The sequence below is a fragment of the Antechinus flavipes genome, chromosome 2 (assembly GCF_016432865.1).
Source record: "Antechinus flavipes isolate AdamAnt ecotype Samford, QLD, Australia chromosome 2, AdamAnt_v2, whole genome shotgun sequence".
Classification (NCBI taxonomy): Eukaryota; Metazoa; Chordata; class Mammalia; order Dasyuromorphia; family Dasyuridae; genus Antechinus; species Antechinus flavipes.
Genome location: NC_067399.1, coordinates 222,168,879 through 222,192,571, shown reverse-complemented (window position 1 = coordinate 222,192,571; position 23,693 = coordinate 222,168,879). Strand labels below are relative to the sequence as shown.

Below are 23,693 nucleotides of genomic sequence, written 5' to 3'. Positions count from 1 at the left end.
CACTCAGAACATTAGGATAGATTCTTGACTTGAGTGAAGTGAAGGATTTAGTGAAGGAAGTGTTAGAGGGGAGTATATTCTAGGTATGGAGAATAGTCTGGAAAGAGACAAAGATACAGAAGATTGAATATCTTGTATGGGAAATAGACAGTGGGTTGAGTTGGTTAGAAAGAAGAGAGCATGATGAAGAGTAAAATAATGTAATATGCTTAGAAAAGTAGGTTAAAGCCAGGTTTTAAAGGGCTTTTTTTTTTATTTTTATTTTTTTGGCATTCATTTTTTTCCTTTATTTTTTATTTTTTTATTTTTTAAATAACTTTTTATTGACAGAACCCATGGCAGAGTAATTTTTTACAACATTATCCCTTGCACTCACTTCTGTTCCGATTTTTCCCCTCCTTCCCTCCACCCCCTCCCCCAGATGGCAAACAGTCCTATACATTAAAGGGCTTTAAAAGCCAAACAGAGGAATTTATATTTTATACAAAGGCAAGAGGGAACCATTGAAGCTTCTTGAGCAGGGGAGTAACATAGTCAGACTTACTAGTGCTTTAGGAATATTAATTTGGTAGTTGTGTAGAGGATGAATTGGATAGAGACTGGAGACAGCTGGAATAATTAGGAAGCTGTTGCCAAGAGAAGGTTGAGTATGACTGATGTTGTGAACCTGGGTGACTGGAAAGGTGAAGGTGCACTTAAATACAGATGAAAGATCAGGAGGAAGGGAGGGTTTGGGTGGAAATATGACATTCTGGTTTGTTTTGGAAGTGTGGAGTTGGTTGAGATCCTAGGACATCTAGCTGGAGTTGACTTATAGTCTCTTGAGGATGCAAGATGGGAACTTAAGAAAAAGACAGGCTGGATGTACTGATCTGACTTTATTATTTTTGCCAGTGGAATTCATTCATTTCTTCTATTATGCTTAAAACCCCAAGATTTTCTTTGACTCTTTCATTTTTCTCATCTCTTTCATATCTGATAGTTTCTAAGTCCTATAGATTCTATGCCTACAACATCTCATGTATTCATCTCCTTTCTTTTAATCCCTCTAGGGACTTGAGGGACAGCTAGGTAGTATGGTCGATAGAGCATTGGGTCAGTAGTCAGGAAGACTCATCTTCCTGGATTCAAATCTCACCTCAGACACTTTCCAGCTTTGTGATTTTGAACTTTTAACCTGCTTGCCTCAGATTCCTCATCTGTAATATGAGCTGGAGAAGGAAATGGCAAACTAATCTGCCTACATTTCTTGTATCAGTCCCCTTCTCTTTAATCATGCTGCTCTGAGTTGTTTACAGGCTTTCAATACTGTCTGCCTGGGCTGATGAAATCCCCTTTTTACACATCTTTTTCACATCTTCTTTCTTTCCTCATCAATCCATTTTTCCTTTCCTGGCCAGGCTAATTTTCTGTTTGCATCTGGTCATGTTATAGCTCTTCACTCAAATATGCTTTCTTATTGTTTACCAAGTTCACATTTTTTTATTTGACATTCAGGAGCTATTCCTTGACACCATTCTTTCTTCCCAGCCTTCTGCCTTTTTACTAACCACTTCATGTTTTGGCCAAACTGCCCTACCCTTTGGCCCCCAAACACATTCTAGGCTCAAGACTTTTATAAATACTATTCCCATTACCTAAGAAAATACTACTTCCACTTCTTTGCCCGTCACATTTTCACCTATGATTTAAAGCCTACCACAATCTCCAATTCCTCTCTGGAATCTCTGATTCCCTTGGTTAATAATGATTTCCCCTTTCAGATTCCATTTAGGATTTTGTTTGATTCTTCTCTATCTCATTGTGTGTATCTATCTATCTATCTAGTTGTTTTTGTATGTGTCTCATCCTTTCTCCACTCCCACTAGACTGTAAGCTCTGTGAGAGCAGGGACTATATGTCATCTAAATCTGCTTGTTACCTTCTCAATTGTTCAGCATAAAGAAAGTACCTAATAAATTCTTGAATTAACTTATATCATAGAAAGGATAAAGACTACATGTATATGCAGATAAATTTAATACAAATCCAAATATGAGAGAAGCAATATGGTGTAATAGGTTGACTACTTGACTGTGATTCAAAAAGACCTGGATTCAAATCTAGCCTCTAACACTTAAAAGCTCTGACAATATGGGAAAGTTACTTAACTTCTGTTTACAAGAGACACAGGTGGGAGCCCTATTTGTGTAGGGAGTTGCTACACTAACAAAATCACAGATCCAAGACATATTGTTGTAAAACAATTTCAGTGGCTCCTGTTACATCTGAGATCCAATACAAACATCTCTGGTGTTTTAGGCTCTTTAATAAACTGTTTCCAACCTGCCTTTCTTGGCTTGATTCAATGGTCTGGTATTCTATCTCCTTTCTCCAGGCTTTTTTACTGACTGACTGCTCCCCATGATTTAATTTTTTTCTTTATCTCCATTTCTTAGAATTCTTTGATTCCTTTAAAACTCAGTTCAAGAATCACTTTTTACATGAAACCTTCCTCGATCTTCCCCCAGCTGCCAGTGTCTTCCTCCACCCAACTTAACCTGCATTTATTTTGTACATATTTTCATTTATTTTATATTGTATCTCTCCAGATAGAATGTAAGCTCTTTGAGGGCAGGGATCGCTCAGTTTTGTCTATGTGTTATCAGCACTTAGTATGTTGCCTACTACATGATGTTCAGTCATTCAGTAGTGTCTGCTCTTTGCAATCCCGTGGACCATAGCATGTCTAGCCCTTCTCTTCTCCTCTGTCTCTCAAAGTCTGTCCAACTTTACATTTGTTGTTTCCATGATATTATCTATCTTCTGCCATTCCTTTTTTCCTTTTACCTATGATTTTCCCCAACATCAGGGTCTTTTCCAATAAGTCCCGTTTTCTCATTATGTGACCAAAGTATTTAAGCTTCAGCTTCAGTATTTAGTTTTTGAATAGCCTGAATTAATTTATTTACATGCTGACTGATTTGTTCTTCTTGCTGTCCAATGGATTCTCAAAAGTCTTCCTTAGTACCACAATTTGAAAGCATCATTTCTATAGCACTTGGCTTTCCTTAGAGTTCAACTCTCACAGTCATACGTTACTACTGGGAAAAACCATAACTTTGAAAAACCAAAAACTTGCTTTGACAGCAAGGTGATGTCTCTGCTTTTTAATAGGTTGTTCAGATTTACCATAGTCTTTCTTCCAAGGAGGAAGTATCTTTCAATTTCATGGCTGAAGTAACAGTCTGCAGTGATTTTTGAGCCCAAGAATATAAAATCCTGTACTTTTTCCACTTCTCCCTCTGTTTGCCAGGAAGTAATGGGGCCAGTTACCAAGATCTTATTTTTTTTTTGATGTTTAAACTTCAAACCAGCTTTTATACTTTCCTCTTTTGCCCTCATCAAGAGGTTTCTTAATTCTTTTTACTTTTTACCATCAGAATGGTATCCTCTGAGATTGAGATTGTTGCTTTTTCTCCCAGGAACCTTAATTCTAGCCTGCTATGTAGCAGATCACTAATAAATGCTATCTGATTTGTTTAGTGAGGACTATTTGTATTCAAACAACTCAAGTGACCTTTATCTGTATTTGGGCTGGTCTTTTTGTTAGAAGACTGGCTGAAAGATGAGACAATATTTTGGGTGCACAGCACTTTAGAAGATGCATCAGAGGAGGTGGAATGTGAATGTTGGTAATCAGTAGCAGTAGTAATAACTGTCACTACCACCAACTACCCCAACACAACCACTCCCATTTATAGAAAACACCATCAGGATGGGCTACCAACATGATATAAGTGTTAAGTGTCTGAGGTCAGATTTGAACTCGGGTCCTCCTGACTTCAGGGTTGGTGCTCTATCCACCACACCACCTAGCTGCCCCTGCTTATGTTTTTCAAATCAGGCTGTCTTCATGTGGGCTCTAATCTTACTGGATCTTGATGATAGAAAATGCTGGGAAGTGGCTTGGTTAGACCTGAGTTCACTTGGCCTTGGATGCTGTCTGGACCAACTAGTACTTTGTTCAAATGTCCTTTCTTGCCTTTACATTTCTAAGCTATAAAATGAAAAGGTTGCATTAAATGACCCCTAAGATATTTTGATAGACTGTGATTTTGTGAGTTATTACCCCAGGTGGCAGGGTTGTAAGAGATTTAGTACACTTGTTCCACTGCTAACATTTTGATTTAAAGAAGTTCACAGACATCATTTAATTAATCCTCATGCTATATAGTAAAGTACAGATGGACTGGGACAGTTTCTGTCTTATCTAGAAGAGAAACAGAAACACAGGCTAATCCAACAATTCAGTCTCTAAGGGGATTCTGATTTTATCAGTGAGAAAATGAATATCAGCTCTGATGGCTATTCATCCAAGAGCCTCTGCTTGTCCAGCATCCAACCATAGAAAATGAAGAGTTGATTGTAAATACATAGAATGACTTGGTCTGTCATATGGCTAAGGCAGCCTATCACAAGCCAGCATTTTTTTGTGTAATAATGGACATTCTCCTTAAGTTAGGGCTCCTGAGGATGGAGGGCACCCAATCAGATAAACAGCTGAATCACTTCCTCCCCTGGTCCAACAGGAGATCTGTAGGTACTGAAAGCTTTACCCATACCTGTCATCGAAGTTCCTTCCCGCTCCATGTTAGGTATGCCTATTTATTGTGTATCTTGGGGGAAATGCTGTGAGTGAAATGTAGACAACTGTGAGCTTCATGAGAAGAAACTTGTGGAAGTGAAGAAGTTTAGTTCTGTTATTCTCTTACCCAGTGGTGTCAAAACTCAAATAGAAATAGATCCTAGACAACTGCATATTGAATTAGGAAACCACAAAATAATATTATTTATGTTTTTTTTGTATTTTTATTTATTTTGTTAAATATTTCCGAATTACATTTTAATCTTGTTCAGGCCACGCTTGGTAGCAAGCAATCTTATGGCCTCAAGTTTGTCATCTCTCTCTCGTCTTGCTCACCAAACTGGTCTCTATGTAACTCCTCTCTATTGCTTTTCTCTTCCTTCCTTCGTTCCTTCCTTCTTTTCTTCCTTCCTTCCTTCCTTCCTTCCTTCCTTCTTTCCTTCCTTCCTTCCTTCCTTCTTCCTTCCTTCCTTCCTCCTTCCTTCCTTCCTTCCTTCCTTCCTTCCTTCCTTCCTTCCTTCCTTCCTTCCTTCCTTCCTTCCTTCCTTCCTTCCTTCGTTCCTTCCTTCCTTCTTTCCTTCCTTCCTTCCTTCCTCTCATCCATACTCCCTCCCTTCTTTTTTTCCCTAGCCAATTCCCTGCCTGCAGTGTTTACAGTGGGTACTCCGGAATGGGAGGAAGAAGAAATCATAAACAACAACTCCAAAGAGCTGAGGCCCCTCTCAAATCCAGAATTAGTCCTGATGAATGCCCTCCAATGGCTTGAGAGCAATGATTGGTGAGGACCCACCCTGCCTTCCTTCTCATATGTGCTTTTGCCCTGTCATGTCACTGCCCCTGTGTGGTCTATACAGGGATTGCTGAATATCTCCAGTATTCAGGGGTATCCAATCCTGAACCACCTCCTGGGGATTGGTTTCAATGTAGGGCACTGCGATGTTCTGTTCATTAATGAAGAGTTGGGGGAAGAATTGAGAAACTTGATCTTATTTACTAGAAGTCTTTCTTTTAAGTTTTTTAAGTTTTCAAGTTTTAAATCTTTTAAATTTAGTTTGCAAATGTGAAAATAAGCAAAGTTGCTGTAAAGTCAATTGTTTCATAATGGGTTTTTGCCCAGAAAATATAATCTAACTTTTATATTGATAGTGAGTTGTTTGATACAAAGAAGAAACCTCAGCTCTGGCCATGAATGTTATCATTTGGGGAAGAACATGTTATCCGTGTGATCTGGGCAGCCTTGGAGATGAGGCAGCACTGGGGGCTGGTGCTGCTGTTCAGGTCTGGGGTCCCCTTGGGTCTTTGGTGGAGTTAATGATTCCCATCTGCCTGTGTGACCTGGATGCTTGGGGCTTTTGCTTCTTAGGCAGATGAAAGAGAAAGGGCTGGTGAGCATCAGACGTCTGGCGACCTGTCACTCTGAGGTCCTTGCAGAGAGACTACATGATGTTTCCTTGGCAGTTTTGGGGGAGGTGAGGAAGCTTGTGCTCACTGAGCAACTCACGAGCAGTATTTTTTATCATCTTTCTTTCTTCCTTCTCAACCTTCTACATACTCTGGCTATAGATGTCCAAAATATATATATATATATGTATATATATATATATATACATATATATATACGTATATATATATATACATATATATATATACATATATATACATATATATATATATATATTAAATATTTGCTATAGTCTAAGACGAAAATGAAACTGATTCTTCTGCAGACTTTCTTACATTGATTCCCCATCCACACAGCCATCAGATCAAGTTTTATGTACATTGCACTTAGTAGATGCTTAATAGAAATTATAGGATGAATGTTGTTGAATAATCTCACACTCAAATTATGGCAAAAGCTTCCCAGGCAATTCCTTTCCCTTAATACATCATGTAACTCTGACCAAGGCCCCTTCACCATTCTCAGCTCTCTCAGCAGACTTTGATAATGCAGTGTCCATTATTATAATACCAGGATCTTGAAATATGTAATTCAGTCTAGTAAGCAGTGTTTATTAAGTACCTACTATTGCCATGTGCAAATGGGTTCTGGGGATAAAAAGACAAACATGAAATAGCCCTTATCCTCAATGAGCTTACATTCAAAAGTTACTTAATGTGTTAAGGTATAGGGTATGGAGGAAATGTGGAGTGTTGGGAAAAAAAAATCTTGGACTTGGGAGTCAAAAGGCCTGGATTTGAATTCTGCCTCTCTTTGTTCTCTATGTATGGAATGTCCTCCAGCCCTACCATTATCCTGAGTTTAGTTTTTTATACCCTTCCTCCATTCAACTTTTCTGGCCTCAACATTATATGAAAAGTGATAGACTTCTGAGTATGACCCAGAGGAGTGGGGGTGGGGGTTGGTTCTCATCTTTCATTGGGAATTTTATAATTCTTCCTGCCATTCTATCATCCCTTCTGAGGAATTTTCTTCTTTCTCTCCCTCCAAAGGTTCCCAACCTCCGTTCCAAGGTGTGCCGCCTGGCCATCAGCACACTGGGAGACCTCTTCCGTACCATGAAGAAGAACATGGACCCAGAAGTTGAGGAGATTGCCCGATGTTTGCTGCAAAAGATGGGGGACACTAATGAATTTATCCATAGAGCTGCTGACCGGTCTCTGGGAGCCATGGTAGAAAATGTGACTCCTTCTAAATCCTTGGCTGCCCTCACAACAGGGGGTGTACAGTATGTATTTGGCTGTCATTTGGGGATGGGAGGAGGGAAAATGGATTGAGAGAGCTGAGGACTCAGGAAGAATGAAGCCCAGGGAGGAAGGAGGAGACAGATAGAAGGAAAATGGGACAATGGGTGAGAAGGATATGGAAATTGGAGATGGGATGGGATGGGATAGAATGGAAAGAAAGGATCATTTTAGAAGGGAGGGCTTAGGGAAGAGAATGAAAACAAGAAAATGGAAGGAGCTATGGAAGAAGGATGATAAAATGGGGACCCTCCTCATATAACCTTAGAGTTTACATGCCCTTTCTTTGGGCAGGAAGGCTTCTCCCCCATTTCCTCTCCTGCCTGTTCTCTCCCCTAGTTAGCCTGTGTGATAGGGATGCTGAGAGATTAAAAAGATAACAGGGGGTTAGGGCTTCTGGATGAAATACATATGTGTGTCACCAAGCCCTTGGGCAGGAAGGAGAGAGGAGGCACCTTGTTATGTTACTGAAGCAGGCTGGTGGGGGCACCTGCGGATTCCGGTAATAGGCACCAAAGGGAGACAAACCTGAAGAGGCTTGTTCTTGTGGAGAATCTCCTCTTCCTCTCCCTGAGGAGGACATGTTTCTTTCTGATGAAATCTGGGCCAGTGAGGAGTAAAATCAAACAAATTTTGATGCATCAGCTGCACATTCTGTTCTTCCTACTGGTTGGACAAACCTCTCGTGTAGCTTTTCTACAACCAGATTTGTTTCCTCTTTTTAAGTATTATAAAAATGTCTACTCCATTTTCATTTGTGGATGTAACCCTTTAGACTTGTGAGCATCACCCTTTAGGAGGTCGCACCAAACCTGCAGATCTGGGATCTCTCATTATTCTGCTGATCAGTGATCTTGTCTAAGACCTGCAGGGGGTGGTCTTGTATCAGCTTGCATATCTCTCTTCTACTATCCAGCCACAGATTGGTGACCGTATCCAACTGTAGATTGGGCATCTTGCAATAATGTGCAGATCTGGGCTCCTGTTTCAGAGTGTCAGACTGGTGACCTTGTGTCAACCTGTAGATTAATTATCACTATTTTCCCACCTTCGGCGAGATTGATCACACTGGTGGTGTGCTCCTTCCCCTTGCCAGGAGGAATCAAGGTCAGGTTTTCAGAGGAGCCTTTGGAGAGAAAGGCACTTGGTGCTAGGTGATAAATGGGCGTAGGATGCAGAAGGAGTGTACTGGGCTTAGGAGCCCTGGAGGAAATGAAGAGAGAGAGAGAGAGAAACAGAGAGAGAGAGAGAAACAGAAAGAGAGAGAGAGAAACAGAGAGAGAGAAAAACAGAGAGAGAGAGAAAGAGAGAGACAGAGAGAGAGAGAGAGAGACAGAGAGAGAAAGAGAAACAGAGAGAGACAGAGACAGAGAGAGAGAGAGACAGACAGAGATAGAGACAGACAGAGACAGAGAGAGAGAAAGAGAGAGCGAAACAGAGAGAGAGAGAAACAGAGAGAGAGAGAGAAAAACAGAGAGAGAGAGACAGAGACAGAGAGAGAGACAGAGAGAGAAAGAGAAAGAGAAACAGAGAGAAACAGAGAGAGAGAGAGAGAGAGAGAGAGAGAGAGACAGAGAGAGAGACAGAGATAGACAGAGACAGAGAGAAAGAGAGGCAGAGACAGAGACAGAGAGAGAGACAGACAGAGACAGAGAGAGAGACAGAGACAGAGAGAGAGAGAGAGAGAGAGAGAAAGAAAGAGAGACAGAGACAGAGAGAGAGAGATGAGTTTTTGGATGGTTTTTAGGAGCCAGGTAACCCTGTGTTCTGTCTTCCTTTCTCCTACCTCCCCTTTTTCTGTCCCAGCCTATTGATCAGGAATGGATAGTTCTTTTTCTATCTGTGTTCTATGCTCCTTGGGGACCCCGGGAGCAGCTGAACCTGTATCTCCCCAGAGTTTAGGTCATTGACATGAAATGCCTTTGAATCTAAGTCCCAGTGATTACTGGTCCTCTCTCGCGAGGTCTGGGTGTCCCACTCTGGGCTGGTACTCCTGGTAATGCTGTCTGTGCTTTCTTTCAGTCACAGAAACCCACTAATCCGAAAATGCGCTGCCGAGCACCTGTGCAATGTCATAGAGCAGATCGGGGCTGATAAACTGCTCTCAGGGACCCGGGAAAGTACTGACATGCTGATCCGAACAATGGTAAAGCTTGCCCAGGACTCCAACAAAGATACAAGGTATTTTGTAAAAGTGAAGCTCTCCCCAGACTCTGGCAAAGGAATGAGAGACAGCACGATGCAGTAAAAAGATCCCTGGCTTTGTAGTTAAGAAGTCTTAAGTTCCAATCCTGACTGCTACTTCCAATTTCTGTGTTTTTTAAGCAAGTCATTTCCATCACTTGGATCTTCTCATCTGTAAAATGGGGGCTTTGGGGCAATAGTGATACTGCCTCTAATTTATGACCTCATGAAAATAATGAACAGAAGGAAGCCAAGAGGGTAGCTAATTTATCCTATAGAATTGTTAAACATGATATATTAAACATAATAACCAATGAACCTTGTTACGAGAAGGGAACAGAGGAAGGGCAGAAAGCAGCATTGGCCCAGATAAGACGCCAGTGTGTCTGTGGCAAGCTTGGTGTCTTCCTGCCCCCTTTCCCTGTATACTTGCAAGTAAATGTCAACATGTTGTGGAACCTGGTTGCACAAATATATACACATTTTATAACAGTAGATAGCATTGACTCTGAGGTTTACAAACCCCCCCCCCCAAAAAAAAAAAACTCTGAGGTTTCTCCCCTTGCAACTCTGTAGTGTAAGTATAGTTATTTTTGGTAGAGCTTGGCAAGGGGAGATATCATTTATATATTTCAACTTGAAGATCAAGACTAGAAGGGACCTCATAGGTCATCTAATCCAAAGCTTCTTAAATTGTGGGTTATAACCCTGTATTATAGGGTCTTGGAACTGATTGTGGGGGTCATGAAATTATGATTTAGTATTAGTAAATGTTTGATTTGTATACCTCTATTATATACCTTTATTTTCAGGGTCTCATCAAAATTTCTCAGTCAAAAAAGAGGGTTGCCAGTGGAAAAAGTTTAAGAAGCCCTGGTGTAGTCAGCCTCCTTCCCCCCCATTTTATAGATGAGAAATCTGAGGCTCAGGACACACAGGGAGAAATGGACATGATTCCAGATTGGAGCCAGGTCCTCTGACTGATATTCAAATAATATTTATTTCACACAGCTGATTATATTAAAAAGTGTTTCATATTACCCCCTAGTTAGCTACCTAATGCGAATGCTGCTCCCCAGGTGCAGCTCTGGGCAAGAAAGAAACCAGTTTTTCATATTTTTTTAAAATGAACTTTTTCATTACAAGTATTTCCAAATAATTTCCCTTCTCTCCTACACAGTAAGACTTCCCTTATAACAGATTTTTTTAAAAGAAAAAAAATTAGTTCAACAGAACCCACCTACCAATCTGTCTGATTGTATATTTAGTGTTCTATACCTGGTTCCCCGAGTTTCTCATCTTCTCCAAGGCTTGTCTTTGTCATTCAAAAGTGAACTAAGGAGCATGGTCCCAGGGAGCATGAGATTTTTTTAAATTTCATTTTTAATTTATTTTTAATACACATTGCTTTATGAATCATGTTGGGAGAGAAAAATCAGAACAAAAGGGAAAGACCATGGAAGAGAAAAAAAAACTTCAGAAAAAAGTGAACATAGCATATGTTGATTTACATTCAATCTCCATAATTCTTTTTCTGGATGCAGATGGCATTTTTCTGTCTAAAGTTTATTGGAATTGCTTAGATCACTGAACCACTGAGAAGAACTAAGTCTTTCATTGTTGATCATCTCACATTCTTGCTATTATTAGTTACAAGGTATTCCTGGTTCTGCCTGTTTAGCTCAGCATCAATTCATGCAAATCTTTCCAGACCTTTCTAAAAATCAGCTTTTTCATCATTTTTCATAGAACAATAACATTCCATTACTTTCATGTACCACAGAGTATTCAGCCATTTGATGGGCATCTACTCATTTTCCAATTCTTTGTTACCACAAAAAGCTGCTGCAAACATTTTGGCACATGTGGGCCCTCTTCCCTCCTTTATGATTTATTTGGGATGCAAACCCAGTAGTGGCAGTGCACAAAGGGTGTGCACACTTTTACAGCCCTTTGGGCTTAGTTCCAGATTGCTCTCTAGAATGGTTGAATCATTTCACAACTCCACCCACAATGCATTAGTATCCCAGTTTTCCTACATTCCCTTCAACATTTATTATCTTTTCCTGTCATCTTAGCCAATCAGAGAGGTGTGCAGTTATTTTAGTTGTTTTAGTTTGCATTTCTCTAATCAGTAATGATTTACAGTAGTTTTTTTTATGTGATTATAGATGACTTTAATTTCATCGTCTGAAAATTATCTGTTTATATCTTTTGACCATTTATCAGCCTGAGCTTTTTTTTTTTTTTGTAGTCTTTTCACAGTGGGGATTGTTTTTTTGCTCCATCTATTCTGGTTCATCTGCTTTCCCCATTGACCAATGGCAGATGTTTTTTGATTGTCAAATCTGGGTTATGGAATTAGGGAAACTTCCAGAGAACTTCAGTGGTCTTGTTAACACTGTCCACTAATCAAAAGAGCTAATAGAAATTAGTTTTATGCTTCTATATTTGCCTCTGTCTGGACATTAATGGCGTCTATCTATTATTGCCTTTAAAAAACATGATCTTCATTACAACAAAGAGGAAAGAAAAGAACAGTAGGATTGGCTGATAGTGATGTTCCAAATTTTAGATTTATAGGCTACTGGGGGAAAATTATTTTTCATGTTATAGAAGACCCTAGCAGCCTACACTGTTAGGGTTAGAAGGGCTTGTACTTTGAGATATGTTTATGGGGAGTAAATCAGAATCCCACCACATGTTTGCAGAGAACAATGTGGATTTTTTTGTATGTAACCCCAACTTGTTCTTTTCTGTGTTACCATGGAAACTTAGGAAATGGAGAGTGTCTGTATGCAAGCAAGTAAACATTTTTACGCAGAGTTCCCAGGCATCTGTGGTTGTGTTAGCATCATGAAGTTGAATGTCGTGGATACTTGGGAACTTTGAGTAAAAATATCTACTTGCTAATAAACAGTCTCTTCTCATGTCTTTCCTAAATTTCTGTGACAATGTTCTGAGAAAAAAAGTGAGTGGAGGTCACATTCGGTTTTTAAAAATTGAAGTAATTTTCTATGTGCGTATAGGTGGTGTGCATACATGGAAGTGTACATTTTCTTTAGAGTCTTTTGGTATATTTGACATGAGGTCAAATGTCATGGCTCAAAACAATCCGGAGAGTACAATGAGATGATATGTTCAACATAGAAATCTCTCAGGAGTCTATGTAGAATAGACTGAATACCACAGTTGTAGTGAGGAAGACACAGGTTGAAATCTCATCTGAAACACTTGTGAGCTGTGGGACCCTGAACAAATCAATGAATCCCACTCTACCTCAGTTTCTTCTCAATAGGAAGGATTCGTCTATATCAGGGGTCCTCAAACTTTTTAAATAGGGGGCCAGTTCACTGTCCCTCAGACTATTGCAGGGCCGGACTATAGTAAAAACAAAAACTTTGTTTTTGTGGGCCTTTAAATAAAGAAACTTCTCTGTCAATAAAAAGTTATTAAAAAAATAAAGAAACTTCATAGCCCTGGGTGAGGGGGATAAATATCCTCAGCTGCCACATCTGGACCGTGGGTTGTAGTTTGAGGACCCCTGCTATATGGTGTCATTGATGACTTCTAGATCTTGGTTCATGATTATGATCTTGAACTTGACACATCTGGGTAAGCACCTGGAGGTCTCAATACACAGAGATTTTCCATCAGCATACTTATCCTCCAGGTGATCTCACAATCCAAGAGCCTTTCAGTTTCCAGCTGAGAAAGATTCCATGCTGGAGAGATCTTTCTGGGATGTATTTAAGAGGGAAATGGGACAATGACATTCTAAATCTCTAAGAATTGCTGTCAAATCCCCATACTGATCGGGAGCAATCCATGTGGGTAAAGGGGATGAAGGCAGCTTCCATTAAGGCTGTCTTATCTTTTTCCTCTTCTCATTGCAGATTTTGTGGCCGGAAGATGATGAACACTTTGATGTCAAACTCAAGGTTTGATGCATTCCTGAAACAGTCCTTCCCATCTCATGACCTATGTGATGTGATGGCAACCATTAAACAAAAGGTGGGTACCAAGCATGAAGAGGGAGTCCGAACTTCTGGCTTGGAGGAGGACTTCATGACGATGGTCAAATGCAGCTTCAAGGAGATGATGGAGGAATGGAAATTGAGTGTCAAAATTATGATCTCTGCAAGAAATTTTAGGGCAAGGGCAGAGCTGGAGATGAGACGGAGTTTTCACTCATTACTTTCTGAGGTTTCACATTCCTTATAATGTACTTCCTTCTAGATTTCTTCCATCCTCTTTTTGAAAGAAGTAGCCATGTTGGAGGAAAAATAATGCTAGACTATATAAGGGTCAAAAGCTCTGTCAATGTTGTCACTCGGAGCAAAGTCATCTGACTTCCCTGGGCCTCAGTCCTTCATCTCTTAAGGAGGGGCTCAGACCAGATGACTTCTGATCTTGAGTATTCCCATCTTGAATCAGTTTCCTCTTATGTAAAATTAATTAAAGCTCTTTCAGTGATAATGATAATCAGTCTATTGAATATCCTGGTTGCTCTCTGGTTAATCAGTGTTCTTCCTAAAATGTGATACCCATGTTGAGCACATAACCTTTTTACTAATTCTTCCTGGTCTCAGTTTCCTTGTCTATAAAATGAGAGGATTCAACCAGATGACTTTGATATCCCTTTCAGGAAACTGACACCCGGTGATATAATTTGCTCAAATTCACACAGTTGTACAAGTTAACATTTCTATAGGTATTATCTTATACTCTCTCTTTACTTTTTAAAAATTTTGTTTTGGTTCAGATTTTCTTAAGGCTTTAATTGCTAATCCCTTTAGGGAAACATATGGGAATTTTAAATAATAATTCACATTTTCATGAGTAGCTTAAGTCTATATAGCACTTTCTCCAAAATAACTATGTGAGGTAGATAGTGCAAATATTAGTACTTCTGTTTAATGGATGAAATAATTGAAGCCCATATTGTGTGTGAAGACTTAGTAAATAATAGCCAGTTTTTGAACCAAGAATTCTTAAACTCCGAAGTTACAAACTAGTCAGGTATAGACGTTATAACACTTAGTGTTCCATAAATCAAACAACAAATGTTTATCATACTCCTACTATGTGCCAGGTACTGTACTATATACCAGGCATACAAGAACAAGAAAGAAACAGTCCTTGCTTTTAAGACCCAGCGTTTCTAATAACTGTGGAGGAAAAGCCAAGGCAAGCCTTTCTTCGCTGACTGATCTCCTGCTAGACTCTGGAGACACATTGGAAAGGTGTTTCAATCTCCTTTTTTTCCTTGTGGTGGGTTTTGCTTGACCTTCACAGACTTGGAGGCTCATGGTACAGAAATCAAGTCTAAAGGTCTGGTTTGTAAAGAGCCAAGGCATATTTCTGGCCGGACTGCTGTTTGTGTTGTGAAAATCCAATCCTATGGTGGTCATCTTCTGTTTGTTTCCTGGTCTTTGGGGTGTTGTGGTATTTCTAGAATGGGCCTGTCCCTTCATTATTTCTGTATTTATGGATTATTTTTAGGGAGTTGAAGAAAACATAGAGCCTCCACCTATCAAGGGCCGAAAAATAAAGAACTCAATAGCCTCTGAGGAAATCCGGATTACTGAACAAGGGTATGACACTGCTTTTGAATTATAGAATTCTGATTTAAAGATCTATGGGAGAGAGGACTGACTAGGACCAGTCTGTGAGGAGAACCTTTCTGTCCTGCTGGGTAATGGGAAATAGCATTGTGGGAAGGAAAATAGGTCTTGGACCACAATGGGACTGAAAGGAAAATATATATGTCAATGCTTGCATAGACATACTAGTGCTGATATAAGAAGGAAGTGGAAATCCTCCCGTATATAATGTTCTGAGTCCTATTTTTCACTGAATTTGAATAAATTGGGGCAATGTCGGCATAGCAATTTAAAGCAGTTGTTCAGTTTACCTTGTACAGTTTAAGCTGAAAGGAGGTCCCTGGAAGTCATTTAGGGACCTCATTTTACAGAGAAGGAAAAGGGGACCAAGCAAGGTCAAAAGTCTAGGGAGTGGCAAAACTGGGAATTCAAACCCAGGTCCTCATACTACAAACTTCCTTCCATCCTACTTCCTTCTCTCCCTCTCTCCCTGCCCCTATTCTCACTCTGTCCCTGTCTTTCTTTCTCCTTTCCCTTTCCTTCCTTCTTTCCTTTTTATTACCTTAACAAGCATTTATTTTTTTTCTTTTTCCCAGTCCCCCACTATTGAAAAATTGAAAATAAGTGAAAACAAAACCCTTGTGGACAAATATGCACTCCGGCCAAACAAATTTCCATATTGGCCATGCCTAAAAATGTAACTCTCATTCTATACACTTAAACTTTCATTGTTTCTTGATTCCTTCATTGCCTTCAACCTTTATTTTTAACTTGGTTCCAAGCATTCAAATCAACAAATCTTTCCTCTCTCTCCTCCTCTCCTCTCCCCTCCCCTCCCCTCTTCCTTCCCCTTCCTTCCATTCTCCCCTCCTCTACCTCCTCTTTCCCCTCTCTTCCCTTCTCCCTTCCTTTCCCTTCTCCTCTCCCCTCTCCTTCCCTCTCTTCTCTTCTCTGCTTCCCTCTCCTCTCTTCTCTGCTCTCCTCTCCATTCTCCTCTCCTTTCCTCTTTGCTCTGTTTCCCTCTCTCCTGCCTTCTCCTCCCTTCCCCTCTCCTTTTTTCTTTTTTTTTCTGAAAAAAGTTCAGATCATGCCTTTGATATGTAACTACTGTTATCATGTCATCATGTTGGACATGTTCCTTAACCTCTCTTTGCAACTAATTTCTCTCATCTGTAAAATGAAAGGGTTGTACAGAAGGCTTCTGAGGACCTTTGCAGGTTTACATCTATATTCCAGTGCCACCTTATTAATGTTTGCTGTCCCTGGGGCCATCATTCTCAGAGAAGGGAGAATTCACAGAGTTTCTATAAACTACAGTTTTTTCAAACCATAGGTTGAGTGGGAATGTCCATAGCCAATGGCCAATATTGGTTGGTTTTGACTGGCAGTCTCACCCCCAGAGCTCGTGTTCCTATGGCTCCAGCTGTCCCAAGGGGTGGGAGTAAATGATGGGGAAGGAGAGGTGGGGAGCTGGCTGTCTGGGAGGGGGCACTTCTTGGAGGCTGCCTCTGAAGCAGCCCCTGAACCCCCTCATAGGTGCAGCGCAGAGATAGAGCCAGCGGTGGTTCATCGTAGCAACATACGTAACCCAGAGATGATAGAGCAGCTGAAGGAGCTGAGCTCCCTGCTGCAGTCCAAGGAATACCGGACCCGAATGGAGGGCATTACCCTTCTCCTTGCCCATTGCAAGAATAACCACAATTTTATCACCGCCAACCTAACACAGGTGAGCACACTGGGACACAGAGGTCATGCAGAGAGGGCCAGTTGTTTTTTGTTTGTTTGTTTCATTTTTATCAAGTTTACTTGTCAATAAACTTGCTAAATAATGCCTTTGAAGGGGCTGCCCGGCTTTGGTTCTGTGGCTGCCTCTGTTGCTTTGAAGTGACTTTAGACATGATCTCCTGTCTGTTGCTTCTCTCTACTAGAAGATTGTCCCAGGAGCCACAATGGCACCTTGGGCTTGGAACAAATCTCAGAGAGGCTATCTTTGTCTGAGAAGGAGTCCTTTCCCCTGGCAAGGGGTCAGGCAGCTTCCACTTGAAAGACCTTTGGAGATGGAGGGCTGACTACTGCACAAGACTTAGCATTTTTCACTTTGCACGTTTCTCATTGCTAGGAAATTTTGGACAGATAACAAGTAGATGATCCCTCAGGTCCTTTATCACACTGCTTCACATGATTTATGGGCATTTTGTCTCATTTTTAATATGGCCACCTTGAATGCAAGGGAACTTGAGTTTTAGAGGATTTATCTACCAAACCATGACCACACGGGTAGAAGCAGGGGTGATGTTAGGGATGGCTTACATTTGTGTGGTGCTTCATGTTTCAAAAGCTCTTTCCTGGAATTTTTTAAAAATTTGAGTCTTACACCAAACCTGTGAGGTAGGAAGAACAGGTTTATTCCCATTTTATAGACAAGGTAGAGACTTGGGGCAGTTAAATGACCAGCCCAGTATCATACAATTGTTGACAAAGCTGGGATTCACACTAGTTCCTTTGCCTATTAGTAAAGTGTATTTCAATTGCTCCACAGCCTGAAAGTCAGACATACTTACTCCTGATTCAGTATTGTGTATCTCTCTGTTGGACAGGAAAGAAGGTGGTTTTCTTGCTTTTTTTTTTAGTGCTTGGCATTATGCTATCTCATGTGTGGCAAATGATAAAGATTTAGGCATGTGGTGTGTGGATAATCAATATGTATTATTTACTCCTCAAATAACAGATCTGTAAAAGGACTTTAGAGGCCATCTACTCATGGTCCATAAAAAAGTCCAAATATAGCTGCAACCATATTAAAATAATAAAAAATAATAAAATTTAATTTATAAAAAATACAAAAGTTAGATAATGTAAAGTTGTATTTTTCTAAGTCAATGTACAGCCAGTAGAGATTTTTCTATTTGAGTTTGACACCCCTCAGAATCGAACTCCCTCATTTTTACATATGAGGGAATAGAAGCTCAGAAAGTCTAGGTAATTTATCCAAGGCTGCACAGAGCCAAGATTTGGATTCAAATCTTCTAGGTCAAATTCCAGCCTTCTTTTTTCTTTTTTAAAATAGTATTTTATTTTTCCAAATAAATATAATTTTCTACATTCATTTTTGTAAGACTTTGTGTTCTGAATTTTTTTCCTTTTCCCCCTTACCTCTCTCCTCCCCAAGACAGTAAGCACTAAATATGTACAATCCTTTTAAACATATTTCCATTTTAGTCATGTGGTGCAAGAAAAATCAATCAAGAGGGGAAAAAACGATAAAGAAAAAACAAACAAAAAGGTGATGATAACTATGTTTTAATCCACACTCAGTCTCCATAGTTCTCACAGGATGTGATTGGTACTTTCCATCCTAAGTCTATTGGAATTGCCTTGAATCATCATATTGTTAAAAAGAGCCAAATCCATCACATTTGATCATTGCATAATCTTGTTGCTATATACAATGTTCTCTTAGTTCTGCTTGCCTCACTTAACATCAGTTCTTTCTGATGTCTTTCTGAAATTATCTGCTGGTCCTTTTTTACAGAACAATAATATTCCATAACATTCATATACCACAATTTACTCAGCCATTCTCCAATTGATGGGCATCCACTCAAGTTTCCAGTTTCTTGCCACTACAAAGAACTGCCACAAACATTTTTGCACATGTGGGACCCTTTCCCTCCTTTAAGATCTCTTTGGGATACAGAGAGACTTGTAGCCCTCTTTCTACCATACCCCACTGTCTATGAAATAACGGTCTTCAGTATCTCTTGATAATGAACTTGTTTAGAGTTGACTGTGCCCCCCACAGCCTGCACAGATCACTTAGTTGACTACCACATCTCTTTTTTCTTCTGTATCCTCTCTGCTTGACCCACAAGAACCCCCAGCGAGTCTTTGTTTTTCCTTTGTCTTTCCAGATCTTCGATATTTTCATCCCGAGGCTGCAGGATCCCAACAAGAAAGTGAACCAATGTGCTCTCGAGGTCTTTACAGAAATGATCCCTCACCTCAAAGACAACTTGCACCCGGTGCTGGTCTCCGTGGTCACTGTGGTCTCAGATAACCTCAACTCCAAGAGTTCTGCCATTTACGGAGCTGCTGTGATGGCTTTAGATGCCATGATTGAGAACATAGGTGAGATGCTGCCTCCTAGCTTGGAGACAGCTCCTTTTTCTCCCAAAGCTCCACGGAGATTTGGTTTGTTTTGGTCCATACCTGTGACTTCATGGGTGTAGGAAACTATTCCTTCTGCCAATGCAATCAGGGCTTGCTCTGCAATTTACTGTCTTAGAGATTTATTTAAGCACCTGAGGAAGCAGGTGACTTACCTGGGATCACATAGCCAATATGTGGTGTAGGTAGGATTTAAACTCAAATCCTGTCACTGAAGTTGGTTCTTTATCCATTAACCATTAGTCATTCCTTAAAATAGCTGAAAATCTCAAATGCCCACTTTTCCTGCTTACTAATCAGAAAATACTGGTTGATTCTTGGATTAATGGTTTCTAAGAAGGCCTTGATTTTTAGAATGGTATAAGGGGTATATTCAATCTAGGATCTGTAAACTTTAAAAAACATATTTTTATAACTTTTGCAATATTATAACTGCTTTACAATCCTGTGCATTTTATACTATATATTTAAAACTGTTATTCAGAGAAGGGATTCATAGCTTCCTAAATCTATGAAAAGGATCTATGACAAAAAAGCTGAGGAATTCTCATTATAGAGGGAAGAGAATGAGGTTAAAACTCTGGAGATCTGGGAATGAGTTCTCCCTCTCCTCCCTGGAAGTTGGGTGACCCTGCCTGAGACAGTTCTCTGTGGTGCTTCCTTTCCTCGCCTAGAAAATGAGATTACATTAGGTGAGTCTTAAGGCTTCTCCCAGTTCTAATAATCTCAATGAGCCAGTGAGGCTTGGCAGTTTGGGTCTGGGAGCACTGACTGAATCTGACTCATGATCCCAAGTGATACTTCATGGAATAAATGTAGAATAGGGCCAACCTAGACAGCCCACGGCCTTGGGACTGTTGATGGGGCACATCATGATAGATTCTTAAAGCTTGGAGTTGAATCCCTTCATTTAACAGATGAGGGGACTCTTGGGAGTGGGGGCACTTGTTGGGAGAGCTGGATGCCCATTAATCAGCAAGCTTTTAGGAAAGTCCCACTATACGTCAGGCACTGGGTGTTCAAAGACCAAAATAAAACAGTCTTTGTCTCCATGAATCTTATATTTGCTCTAGGGAAAAATGAACATTATTCTTCATTAGTATTATTACTAAAAAAAAAAAAACTTTTATTGATGGCATATAGCTAACACTTTCAGGTTTGCAAAGGGCTTTACAAATATTTCATTTGATCCTCACAACTATCCTGAGTGGTAGATGCTATTGTTATCTCCATTTTATAGATGGGGAAATTGAGGCAGATAAAGGTTAAGCGACTTAGCCTGAACATCTAGGAAGTATCTGAAGCCAGATTTGAACTCAGATCCTCCAGGGTCCAGGTCAGAGTGCTGTTATCTGTAATACTATTTAGCTGCCTCAACATGCATGCATAATAAATTCAAGGTAAATATAAGGAGAGGAATGGTGTCACAAGGGCAGAGAGGGCCCTAGCATCTGGAGAAGTCAGGAAAAACTTCATGTAGATGGCGGCACTTGAAGAATTTTAAACTATAAAGTGTTAAAGTAGTTAAACTATTAAACAAAAATGATTCTTACCTCCATCCTCCATAGACTTCTGCCTCTCTTTTTGTCTCTTGCCTTCTATTTAGACTGCTTTATTTCCACTTTTTTCCTTCTGTTTTTTTTTTTTTTCCTCCATTGGCTGGGATTCAGGCCTGTTAGTGTTACTTAGTATTTATGTTTTTATGTACATTTATGCATGTATGTCTACACCTCAGGCTCTGGTGTGCCCACTCTGACCATGTTCATCTCTTTGTTTCCTCATCAGTAAAATGGGTACCATAGTCCCAGCTTCGCCTACCTCCTAGGATGGCTGTAAGCATCAAATGAGATCATGGATGTGAAATGCTTTATACACTATAAAGCTTGATATAAATCCAAGTTTTTGCAATTACCTTTGCTAACAGTAATACTGCATATATTGTCAGAGTCAGATGATGTGTTGGTTAGTTTTGCTAAACTATTTTCTTTCCCTTTTAAAAAATTCTTTGTCATGAAGGATGCCTTTCTGGAGATTGGGAATAGGGAGGAGGGAAGGATGTATCGGGAAATACAGATGATGTAGCAACAAATCAGCAATATATATATTTTTATATGAGAATATTGGACTAGGACAGGGCTTTATCATTTTTTTTGTGCCCTGGACCTTTTTGGAAGTGACTGGACCCTTCCTCAGTCATGTTTTCAGATGCATAAAATGAAAGGATTACAAAGGAAATCAAAGATTAGTAAAAAAAAAAAATAAATAAAGATGCCATTTCTCTCCCCCCAATTCAAGTTGAAATCTGTCCACCGACCCCTTGGGAGCTCATGAACCCTAGGTAGAGATTTGGCCTCCATGGCCTTCAAGGTCCCTTTGCCTCCAACATTCTCTGATTTCATGAGGCTTCTGGGGCAGCAGAGGTAGGGGTGCAACTTTTCTTTTTAACATAGGAATATCTAGAGGAAGGAGTCTGGCTTATAGCTACTTGGCTGCACCTCAATGGGTGAGGTTTAGGTAAATCTCTTAATTTCTCTGCTGCTCTTCATTTGGAAAATGGGATGCTGGTGGTGGATTAGATTCTATTTAACACCCCCTTCCCTCCCCCAGCTCTAACTGCCTCCTGCCTGGAATTCAGTTCTATCCCAGTCAGCGCCTCTTCCTCCCGAATAAATCTGCTCTCACAATTTAGGTTCGGTATAAACGTATTGCCTTCACTTCTACATCTGTTCGACAACACTGGGAAGTGTTGATGTGTGTTGTTTAACAAAAGCCTGGAACTACCCTAGAGGAAGCTGCATTTCAGCGGGGAGCCAATTAGTCAAGCATGATGGGATCCTCCAGGACTCACAGGGTTTAGAATCGGCAGGGAGGGACCTGAGAGAGTACCTCGTTTTATCAAGCTAAGTTAAGGCTCAGAGACATTAAGGGGCTGATCCATAGTCACTCAGCTAGCGGGGGCAGAGCCGGCGACCAATCTCCCTGTCCTCCCGGTAAAGGCTGGGTCAGAACTGCGCAGGAAGTCTGAGTCAGACACGCCAGATTGCACAGCAGTCCCACCTGTATTTGTATGCATGCTTGTCTGTCTGTCTATAAATATACTTACACTTATAGACACACACACAGAGTGCTATTTTTTGTTTTTATATCATCTACTTTTTCTTATATATCTTGGAGCCATTATTTACAACAAAGAATTTTTTTTTCTGAGGCAATTGGGATTAAGTGACTTGCTCTTAGGGTCATACAGCTAGGAAGGTCAGATTTGAATTTAGGTCCTCCTGACTTCAGGGCTGGCACTCTATCCACTGCGCCACTTAGATGCCCCAACAAAATTTTTAAAAGAAGGAAAAAAAGTTCAGAAAAATCAATCAATATATCAAAAGCAAGATTCCACACCCATTCCCACCCTCCCCTCAAGTCTACAAATAGAGAAAGGGAAGTGCATTTTTTTCTTAAAAACAATTTTTAAAAATCACATATAGCATTTCCAAATATACAAAAGAACATAAAAATTAGATTGTCCATGATAACCATGAATCTCTGCTACACAATTTTCATTTTTTTTTTAAAGACAAAATACATTCTCCTGGGCAGCTAGGTGACACAGCAGAAGGAGTACTAGGCCTGAGGTCAGGAATACTCCTCTTCTTGAATTCAACTCTGGTCTTAGACCCTTACTAGCAGCATGATCCTGAGCAAATCACTTAACTGTGTTTGACTCAGTTTCCTCATCTGTAAAATGAGCTGGAAAAGGAAATAGCAAACCACTTCAGTATCTTTGTGACCCCATTTGGGGTCACAAAGTCAGCCATGATTGAAAATGGTTGACCAACCACAAAATATATTCTGCACCTTAGCTGCAAAGCCGTCTTGCTCATTTTTGTAGGCAGGCTCATTCTTAATCAATCTTCTTTGGGGCCAAGCTTGGTCATTATAATTTAACAGTGGTCATTTTCCATTATTTGGTCATTGCTATTCTTTCATTTATACCGTACTAATCATTGTGTATGTTGTTTTCCTCGTTTGCTTGCCTTGCCTTGCAGTCCACCTTCACCCCATATTTCTTATAATATTCTTATATTATATGTATTATATAATATACAATATATTATAACATAATATTATTATAATATTATCATAATAATGATATTAATATTCATCACCATCGTTTCTCAGAGTGCCGTAATATTCCATCACATTCGTGCTCCACATTCATAGCTATTCCCCAATGAATGGACATTCTGTTTCTTTGTTATTACAGAAAGTGCTGCAATAACATTTTGGTGGATGTGGGATCTTTCTTGTCACTGACCCTCTCCAGGTCATACCTAGAAGTTCAGTTTCCTCCTTTCCCAAATGAGAAAACCAAACCAAAGAAATAAAAGTCCTTTCTCCAGGTTATG

The 23,693-nt window shown here is 40.0% G+C and overlaps 1 protein-coding gene across 1 annotated transcript in view; it reads left to right on the top strand.

The window, feature by feature from the left end:
* Positions 1-23,693, top strand: part of TOGARAM2 (TOG array regulator of axonemal microtubules 2) — a 73,234-nt gene that overhangs the window by 15,897 nt on the left and 33,644 nt on the right. Inside the window, exons 8-15 of the mRNA XM_051973598.1 lie at positions 5,258-5,405; positions 5,991-6,096; positions 7,082-7,317; positions 9,356-9,514; positions 13,414-13,531; positions 15,023-15,114; positions 16,660-16,849; positions 19,035-19,251. Coding sequence (XP_051829558.1) covers positions 5,258-5,405; positions 5,991-6,096; positions 7,082-7,317; positions 9,356-9,514; positions 13,414-13,531; positions 15,023-15,114; positions 16,660-16,849; positions 19,035-19,251 — 1,266 coding nt within the window. The remainder of the gene's footprint in view (positions 1-5,257; positions 5,406-5,990; positions 6,097-7,081; positions 7,318-9,355; positions 9,515-13,413; positions 13,532-15,022; positions 15,115-16,659; positions 16,850-19,034; positions 19,252-23,693) is intronic.